This window comes from Microtus ochrogaster (genome assembly GCF_000317375.1).
Source record: "Microtus ochrogaster isolate Prairie Vole_2 chromosome 14 unlocalized genomic scaffold, MicOch1.0 chr14_random_1, whole genome shotgun sequence".
Classification (NCBI taxonomy): Eukaryota; Metazoa; Chordata; class Mammalia; order Rodentia; family Cricetidae; genus Microtus; species Microtus ochrogaster.
In genome coordinates, this window is record NW_004949096.1 from 27,841,791 (window position 1) to 27,851,539 (window position 9,749).

Here is a 9,749-nt window from a genome sequence, read left to right on the forward strand (position 1 = left end):
TTTTTTTTTTTTTTTTTTTTTTTTTTTTGTGGTTTTTCGAGACAGGGTTTCTCTGTGGTTTTGGAGCCTGTCCTGGAACCAGCTCTTGTAGACCAAGCTGGTCTCGAACTCACAGAAATCCGCCTGCCTCTGCCTCCCGAGTGCTGGGATTAAAGGCGTACGCCACCACCGCCTGGCTTTTTGGTTGCTTTCTTTTTTTTTTCTTTTTTTTTTTTTTGTGGGCAGCAAGAGCTCAAATAGTTCCCCGTATGATTTATTTTGATTTTTAAGACAGGGTCTCCCGGAGCTCAGGCTGGCTTCAAACTTGGGTGCATTCCTGTTTCCACTTCCTGAGTGCCGGGGTGTGGGTATGCAACATTATCATCATTAAATTCACCAAAATTGGAGGCCTGCCACCAAAAATAGCCTCTCTGTAGCTGTGACAGGACAGACCAGTAGAGGTTTCTGTCGTACCGCTTGCTGCCTGGAGAGCAGAGCGTCCTGCCTGCGCCCTCTCCTCGGGCTGTTTCTGTGGCCGTCTGTCTTTGCAGAAGTCTGATCCTAGGTGGGGAGGGCTTGACCCTGACGCCCATGGTCTCTCCACAGGTGGATGTAGACCTGGCCAAGCAGTGTGCAGACCTGCCCGAGGAGGACGAGGAACTGCGCAAGAAGCTGTGGCTGAAGATCGCCCGGCACGTGGTGCAGGAGGAGGAGGATGTGCAGACAGCCATGGCCTGCTTGGCCAGCTGCCCCCTGCTCAAGATCGAGGACGTGCTGCCCTTCTTCCCCGACTTCGTCACCATCGACCACTTCAAGGAGGCCATCTGTAGCTCCCTGAAGGCCTACAACCACCACATCCAGGAGCTGCAGCGGGAGATGGAGGAGGCTACGGCCAGTGCCCAGCGGATCCGCAGAGACTTGCAGGAGCTGCGGGGACGCTATGGCACTGTGGAACCTCAGGACAAGTGCTCCACCTGTGACTTCCCTCTGCTCAACCGACCTTTTTACTTGTTCCTCTGTGGCCACATGTTCCATGCCGACTGTCTCCTGCAGGCCGTGAGGCCCGGCCTTCCTGCCTACAAGCAGGCCAAGCTTGAGGAGCTGCAGCGCAAGCTTGGGGCTGCCCCTCCTCCCACCAAAGGCTCGGCCAAGGCCAAAGAGGCTGAAGCTGGGGCTTCAGCTGGGGGACCCAGCCGGGAGCAGCTCAAGGCTGACCTGGACGAACTGGTGGCTGCAGAGTGTGTGTACTGTGGGGAGCTGATGATCCGTTCCATTGACCGGCCCTTCATTGACCCCCAGCACTATGAGGAGGAACACCGCAGCTGGCTGTAGGGAGGGGTCCCCTTGTGGGAGGACAGGCAGGGATGCAGCTGCCAGACCCTCCGGAGAAGGCCTTACTCTGGTTGGTGTTCAGTCCTTGAGACTGCGGGGCCTGTGATTGTGGGGTTGTGGGATCCAGGCTGCTGCCCTGAGGTTTCAGACCTGCCTTAGAGCGGTTCCTCCCCCAGGCAGCCCGTGAGCCCTGGAGAGGTCACATGATCTGTCTAGCCCCCTATATCTGACAGCCCCTTGGTTTCTGCTCCACCCCGACGTGTTTACCTGGACTGAGCAGCCCGCCTTTCTGTGCCGCTCTGGCCTCTGGGCCTCCAGCCCTCCCTCTTCTGCCTGAACCAGGCGTCCCCGGGCACCGTGGAGGTGGCACTGAGGCCAGGCATGCTCGTGTGGGCACGTGCAGATACTGGTGTGACTGGGAGGAACTGGCGCTCTGCTGTGCGGTTGTCCCGAGCCTGAAGGCAAACCCAGGACCAGCGGACGTGGTACCAAGTGGAGAGCATTAAATCGTCTGCTCTAAGTGGTGGCTCTGGACTCCATGGCTTCGTGTTGATGCCAGGAGGGGCTGGGGTGCCACGAGAGGGCCTCCTGCGATGAGTGTGGTGGCGCACACCTTTAATCCCAACCCTCCGGAGGCAGAAACAGGAGGATCTCTATGCGGTCAAGACCAGTCTGGTCTATACAATGAGTTCTAGGCCAGCCAAAGCTACAGTTGTATGACCCCATCCCAAATAAAATTTTAAAAAAAGGACCTCCCCCGCTAGTCTTCGCATGTGGTCCTTCACTGGGATGAGACGGAACAGTCTTTCCAGATTGTACTTGCTTTCTTGTTTCCCTCTATCCTCTGACTGTAAGGCTCAGGGAGAGTTTACATCCTAAATCATAGAGCTATTCTCCATTTGGCCAGCAGGTGGCGCTGCTGCTCGCAGAATTCGCCCAACGCCAGCACCTTGGGACATTGACTTCTCACATCAGTCATATTAATGCTTCCTCGGCTGTTCCCTTCCTAGTTGTAAGTCACTGGGCTGGCAGAGGCCAGAGGAGGCCCTGTTGTTCTAGAAGTCCCCACTGCCCGAGCACAATTCTCTGCCCTGAATTATTTTTCTGTGTTTTTTTTTTTTTTTGGTTTTTCGAGACAGAGTTTCTCTGTGGTTTTTGGAGCCTGTCCTGGAACTAGCTCTTGTAGACCAGGCTGGTCTCGAACTCACAGAGATCCGCCTGCCTCTGCCTCCCGAGTGCTGGGATTAAAGGCGTGCGCCACCACCGCCTGGCTTTTTTCTGTGTTTTTTAATAGCATGTTATATAATGTGGGTTCCTTGGGTCATAGTCACCTCCTCTCCCGTTGCTTTCTCTAATCCCCCCACTCCCACTGATCCCTTTTTCTTCCCCACTAGTCCTCCCTTCTACCCTTGTGTCTATGTTTGTGTGCAGGCATGCATGCGTGTGGCTGTAGTGATAGCCTGCGTCCCCCTTTTTTTCGTTAGGGATGGTTACAGGAACACAGGCACCGAACCAGTGTGTGCGACACTACAGAGAATGAAAAAGTGCCTCCTCCTCCCCTGTCAGTCCTTGTCGCCTGTTTGTTCTTCTAGACAGGATTTCACCGTATAGCCCTGGCTGCCCTGGAACTCACTCTGTAGACCAGGCTGGCCTCAAACTCACCGAGATGCACCTGCCTCTGCCCCCTGGGATTAAAGGTGTGTGCCACCACCTCCCGGCTCCTGTGCTGATCTTTTGTGGGTGTGAGGTCAGCGGTCACAGCCGCTGTGGGTACAAGAATGCAGCAGCCGTGTGGCGCCCAGAGGTAGTGTTCTGCACCACCCCTTCCTCCTGCTCTTCCTTCTGCCTCTACGGCAGTGTTCCCTGACCCTTGGACGGGGTGTAGCCTGTAGCTGGCTGGTACAGGGCCTTCAGTCCCCATTCTCTCCAGTGACTCTTACACATTCTGTATTTTGTTTACTACTCTGACAGATTGGAGCTCTGCCAGCCTGGGCGTGGCTTTGCTATCTATAGCCACTATCAGGCTCCGTGGCATTTGATCTCTTCTCTCCTTATCTTGCTCCTGTGTCTTTACTCAGCTCCAGACAGCACCTTCTAAGCTGGGCCCGAAGCTGTGTCCTAGGATGTTCTGGAGTTAGGCCTTCTGGAGACAGCCTTTGCCCCCTGCACAGGTGTTCATGGAGCATTGTCTGGCTTGATGGATATGAACAGTAATGTTCCTGTCCCTGACCCCTAGAACAACAGGGCCTCCTCTGGCCTCTGCCAGCCCAGTGACTTCCAGGAGCAAGGGTAGGGGCTTGGCAGAGGGCACCCTAGTCCTATTGGGCTCCTCTTCGAGGAGGACCTGGGAGAATTCTATCTCTTTCCCATGCGGCCTAGGCACCTTCACACTTAGATAAAACAGGAGACAGCAGAGAGGTTCCCTGTTCACAGGATCAGGGGGGCACTGAGAATAAAATCTTGGTTTCTCTACCCCCAAACGGATTGCTTACTGGTGGCTCAGACGAAACAGCTTGGAACTGCTGCCTTTGTACATAATGGAACCCTAATACATGTTAAACAAACACTGCCCTATTGCTCCCTTCTCCCAAAGGGTTTGGCTGAAGCAGCCTGGGACGTCCCTGCCCCTTCTGTCTTATCCTAAAGAGGCCCATCTGGTCCTAGGCTGCTTCCTCTTTCCTGGGAAAAGGCCCCAGTCTTCCCTGGCACTGACAGAACAGGGTTCCGGTGAGTCAGGGCAACGGGAAGCCACAGCTCTTAGATCCCTGGAAACCGAGCTAGGCTTGGAATGAAGAGTAGAGAGAAGGCCCTCGGGGCTCTGGCCCTAAGCCTGGGGAGGGGCCAAAGGGAGAGAGGAGGGAGCAGTTGTGTGGGCAGGGGCCAAGATGAATGAGCAGCTTCTGGAGCCATCACTGGAAATAGTAGGAGTGGCCACAGGCAGTGACGCTAGGGCCAGGGCAGGAGGCTTGTAAACAAGGAAGCCACCTGGGGGAGATGCAGGGCGGCCGCTAGTCCTGGGCAGCAGGTGCTTCCTGAGGCCCGCCCTTCACAGGGCCCTAGGGGCCGCCTCGTCCAGCTGCCCCCAGGCGCTAGGGGGCGCTGTGGACTGGCGTCTGGACCGCACGGCTGTCTACCAGAGCTAAGGATTGTGGCTATTGGAGGGTGTGCCCACCCAGAGGCCTAGGCCCCCTGTGCAGCTGCCCTCCCTCCTGTCTCCAAAACACACTGGCCAAGGGCACTAGCCCAGGCACCGAGGGTGCAGATCTCAACCTGGCCAGCCTGGGTGTGAGCTCATTCCTCCGCGACTACCAATTCTCTGGTTCCTGCCCCTCCCCTATAAGGCTCAGGTCTCAGGCCAGGACCTGGCAGCAACTCTGTTGGTTGGGAGGGGGCTCCGAGGCCACCAAGCTCCTGGCTGCCCTTGACGCTGCTTCCCCCGTCCCCTGGCGCCGGGGAAACAAAAGGTTAGGGGCCCAGAGGGACTTATCTGGCCCGACCACCACTGGGTGGGGGGAGGGGGCAAGAGGGGGCACACCTCCTCTCCACTCCCCCAGCACTACTGATTCTTCGAGACACTCACAGGCGGAAATTCCCAGAGGTCAGAGGAGGGAAACGGTTAATTCCTTTTATTCAATGGGCCCCCCCTCCACACCACCCTCTAACTTCCTCCCTCCACTTCCCGCCCCCCCCTGTGTGAACAGGAAGTGGAGAGGAAAAGGCTCTGAGCAGAGCAGCTGGGAGCAGGAGCCAGGGAGTGGGCAGCCGGCCTGGTGCCAGCCCTACCCCTCATGGTTGCTTGCTAGAGGAACAGAACAACTTGCAACCTCACTGGAACGTGGCAGCTGAGCTGGGGCAAAACCCAGCCTTCTAAGACCCTCTTCCCAACCTGCTGCCAGGCCAGAGGCTACTGTCCTGGGAGTGCAAGCCATCCTTTGCCCAAATCCCAGCTGCCCTGGCCACCATGGCTTCACCCGTGCTGCTGGCCTGGGCATCCCAAGGCCGGAGGGCAGCAAGCAATTCATGCAGCCTCCAGTCCTGGCACTGGCTCTACCACTCAGCCCCTTGGCCCTGCCAGTCCTTTGAAGCTCAGTCCCAGCTTCCTGTTTGGGGCAGACGATGCCAGGGCCCCTCCCCCACCATTGTTTTGTAGAGACCATAGGTCCATCTGTTGCCCCCATGGTGGGGCCCCTAGGCAGTACCACTCGGGAGCAGAACCACAAAAGACCCTGCTGGCAGCTTTGCTCCTTGGGAGCGAGGCTGTCCCTGCAGCAGGTTGAGGATAAACAAGCGTCAGAAGCAGCCTGGAGGGCTGTGAGACAGGAGGATGCCACTGAGTGGCTCTGATGCTCGGGCATCTCCAGCCCTCTGCTTCCTCCGACACCTGAGCATGGGGAGGGTACGTAAGTCACCAGGAGAGGGACACCATCCTGCTGCTCAGATTCCAAAAGGGGAGACTGGCGGAGAGGCAGTAGATCCCACTCCGCAGATGCCCGTTTCTGGGTGGCTTCCTTCACCAAATAAGCTTGCCTTTGCTCAGTGTTTTCCTCCAAGTGATCCTTTGAACTGAGCACTCAGTACCCGTACTGTGATGTCACAGGATGGTGAGTGGCCCCAGGTCAGTGGCCAGCAACTGATGAGGCAGAAGGGTACGAGTGTGACTCCCAGGACGGTGGTTGCTGTTCCTGGTTCCCAGGCTGCTGTGGTCAAAGGTCTGTTTGTGTTCCCCAGGCACATGGCAGGTGCCATATTATCTCGGCAGCTCACTCGTGCCCCTAACTCCCTACCATGGACCAGTCTCACAGTTCCAGGCTGTTGTTCCCCTCACCACTCCATGGCTTCAAACCCAGAAATGGTCTAGCCCACTTCTTTTACCATAACTCCAACCCAGAACTCATCCTGATCCTGGCTCTCAGAGCCTTAGAACTGTGAAACCTTAGAGACCGTAGTGTTATGGGAACTCTACTTCAAAAGAGTTTTCTGCATCCATATAACACCTGAAATTGATCTGTTAGTATCCGGTGGAAGCCAGGATGGGGTGTCCATGCCTCCTATTCCTCTGGCATGGCCTCTCCTTCCCAATTCTAGTCTGTATGGGTTTGGAAACCACTGAGCTGCCATTCCTAGCTCCCAACTGACAAAAGCTGAATCTAAGAGGAGAAATTGGTGGCTGGCAGGAGACTGGATCTAGGATCCTCGCCTTTCTCCATGAGATTCCATGTTTGTTATGGATTAGCTGTGTCCTGAACCTTTTATAATGCTCCTCCTCCTTCTTTCTTTCTTTCTTTTTTCCTCCTTTCTTCCTCCTTCCTCCCTTCCTTCCTCCTTCCTCTCTCCTTTTTTCCTTCTTCCTTCCTCCTTCCTCCCTTCCTTCCTCCTTCCTCCCTTCCTTCCTCCTTCCTCCCTTCCTTTCTCCTTCCTTCCTTTCTTCCTCCTTCCTTCCCTCCTTCCTCCTTTCTTCTTCCTCCCTCCTTTCTTCTTTCCTTTCTTCCTCATTTCTTCCATCCTTTCTTTCCTTCCTTTCTTTTTGTTTGTTTTTGAGACAGAGTTTCTCTGTGTAGCCTTTGGCTGTCCTGGAACTTGCTCCATAGACCAGGCTGGCCTCAGAGATCCGCCTGCCTCTGCCTCCCAAGTGCTGCGATTAAAGGCATGCACCACCACTGCCTTTCCTTAAATCTTTTTAAAATTACATTTATTTATTGTGTGTATGTATGTGTGTATTGTATGCACATGAGCACACACACACCTTGAAGCCTATGTGGAGGTCAGAGGACAATTTGTAGGAAGAAGTCAGTTCTCCCACCACATGAGTCCTGGGAATCAGATGTAGATCATCAGACTTGGTGACGAGTATCTTTCCCTACGGAGCCATCTCACCACACTCATTCCATCACCAGCTGAAAAGGCTTGAGCAGAGAGATAGGGAGTGAGGGACCGAGAGGTGATCTGGAAAGAGTGAGGGTAAGCTTCTCTCTGGGTTTGTCAGCCGTTGGCCTAGCCACACCCCTGGAACCGTCTCTTCACCTGCAAGATGAAAATATAATAGACCTCCAAGAGCCAATGGGAAGCTTCCCTGGGCATGAAGCACATCTGGACAGTTAGTCCGGAGCTTGGTACCTTAGCAGTCCAGGGTGCCCCTTTTCTCGAGTCCACAGCAGCTCTTGCATCACAGACATTCTTATCCCAAAAGAGGCTCGCTTGGGAAGGCTCTCAAGGCTTCTCGTAAAAGGGTGACTCTAGGAAAGAGAAATCCCAGAGTGGGGTGAGGATTCTCTCAGGCATGCGGATGCAGCCCTGCAGTGCCATAGGAATGCTCCCAAGGGCAGCGGGGTCTTGGGTTCCTAGAGGAGCACAGGGGGCTGGGCAAGTATCACTCTGGCCACTGACCAGGCCCAGCCCCTCTGCCAGCCTGTCCGTGCTGTCCGGCCCAGAACTTGCACAACAGGCTGTCTGGCAGGCACTCCCCTGAGAGCTTCAGGAAGTCCCCCTTGTCCCTCTTTGATCTTTGACTCTTGGTTCTGCTATAGGCCGAATTCCAGATGTCCTCTCTTCTACCTTCTGTTTTTGGCCATGACCCTAAAGGCTGGAACTTGAGTTGTCCCCAAATCCCAATTTAGGGCACATCTTTTCCTGTGCTTTCCGGCATAGTCCAGCTAGAACCTCCAATGGCGAAGCTCCCCACACCAGCCAATGAGGCCTTTTGGCGTAGACACTTGGCTGTTGCTTGCTTGCCGTGGATTCTCCTAACAGCAGGCATCTCCCTAAGTGTTCTGCCCTCTTCGATCCCTATCCCAGACAAGACAGGAGCAGCAGACAGAGCCCCGTCCCTCCCTGTATCCTCTGAACTGTAAGGTCCCTTGATACGTTACATGTTAAACAGGGCTGCGTCTCTAGGCCCTTGGTTTCACAATCAAATAATTCCCTTTTGGTTTCCAAGTGGAATTTTTGCTTTTATTTTTTAGGGTTTCTTGGCTTTTTCCTAAAAGCAATCAGTCTAAATTTGTCATCACACATCCCCCATTTCCGTGCCTCGGGGCCTCCTTTCATCCCCCGGAATCTGGAAACCATATGTGTGGGCAGAAACCCCCCAGCATCCCCCAGCGCCCTGGCCCAGCCGGGCCCTCACAGAGCCAGCATGTTCGCGGGGTAAGAGCTGACCCTCCAAGCTGGGACTAGAAAGGGAGTTTCTCTTTGGACCTTCCCCGCGTAAACTGTGGATAATTCGTGTGGTCTAGTGGTTAGGGCTAGAACATATGGGTTCTGCCCCCGGCGATCTGGTTGACTTACGCCAGAAGCCTGGGAAAGTCCAGTTGTCACCTCGGGGACTCAGTTTCCCTGCTCACTTGGGAACTCACCGCTTCCCTACCTCGATCGTCTCTTTACCTGCCTGGCTAGAAAAAAAAATCTTTATCCAGAATATCTCTTTACAGTCTAGGTCTTACCTACTGGGGGCGCTGAAGCAGAAAGATCACAAATTCAGGGTCTGTCTGGGCATGGAGTAAATTCAAGATCAACCTTGACTTCTTAGGGAGATCCTGTCTCAGAATTTTACAATCTGGGGGCAGGGACGGGGATACGGGAAAGTAGTGGCAAAGCTACCAGCATGTGCGAGGCCCTAGGTTCAATCCCCATGCCTCAAAAATAAATAAAGGAATAAATAAATAGAATTCATTAGCTTGTGGTGTGACAAGCTGCATGGCCTGGGACATGACTATATTGCTTCATCTTTTGAATGGAGTTAATTTACTTGCCATACCCTGTCCCACACTGCAGGGACTGAGCCCAGGGCCCTATCCCTGTGAGGTGAGGGAGGCGCTATACCACTGAGCCACGCCCCCAGGCCCACTTAATCTTTCTGAACCTTGGTTTCCTTATCTATAAACTAGAGACTGTTATTATATATGCCACTTGATTGAATAAGAAAAGAAAACATTCAGAAGGGCCTCGAGCTAAGCCTCCTGGAAAAGCCCAATAAGTGATTATTGTCAGTGTTAGTGACTAGTCAGAAGGTCGACAGGCAGGTGTGTGTTCTCCAGCCACTCCGACTTTCCTGCTAGATCTTCCCTGGGCCTCCCCCAGCTTTAGCGCCTCAAAGATGCAGACCTTGTCCTTGTGAATCAGGGCTCAGGCCTTGGCTGCTCTGTCCAGTCTCCAAGATGACCGGAGCCCCTCCCCTCCTTCCTTCCTCCAGAGCTTTCTGTTTACTGTAAACAGCTGGCCCAGCTCAACCCCCGCTGATCCGCCCAGGGCCAGGCAGACCCTCTCTGAACCAGGGCCTGGTTTGATGGATGAAGGTCTTAAGCCCCGTGTGAGCTGGGCAAGCTCCACAGGCCTTAGAACAGGCCACCTCAAGCCGGGCGGTGGTGGCGCACGCCTTTAATCCCAGCACTCGGGAGGCAGAGGCAGGCGGATCTCTGTGAGTTCGAGACCAGCCTGGTCTA

General features: G+C 54.6%; 1 protein-coding gene across 1 annotated transcript in view; it reads left to right on the forward strand.

The window, feature by feature from the left end:
• The window catches only part of Vps18 (VPS18, CORVET/HOPS core subunit), a 10,138-nt gene extending 8,307 nt beyond the window's left edge, over window positions 1-1,831 (forward strand). Inside the window, exon 5 of the mRNA XM_005364267.2 lies at window positions 586-1,831. Coding sequence (XP_005364324.1) covers window positions 586-1,311 — 726 coding nt within the window. The 3' untranslated portion in view covers window positions 1,312-1,831. The remainder of the gene's footprint in view (window positions 1-585) is intronic.
• Window positions 1,832-9,749: the final 7,918 nt, after the last annotated feature.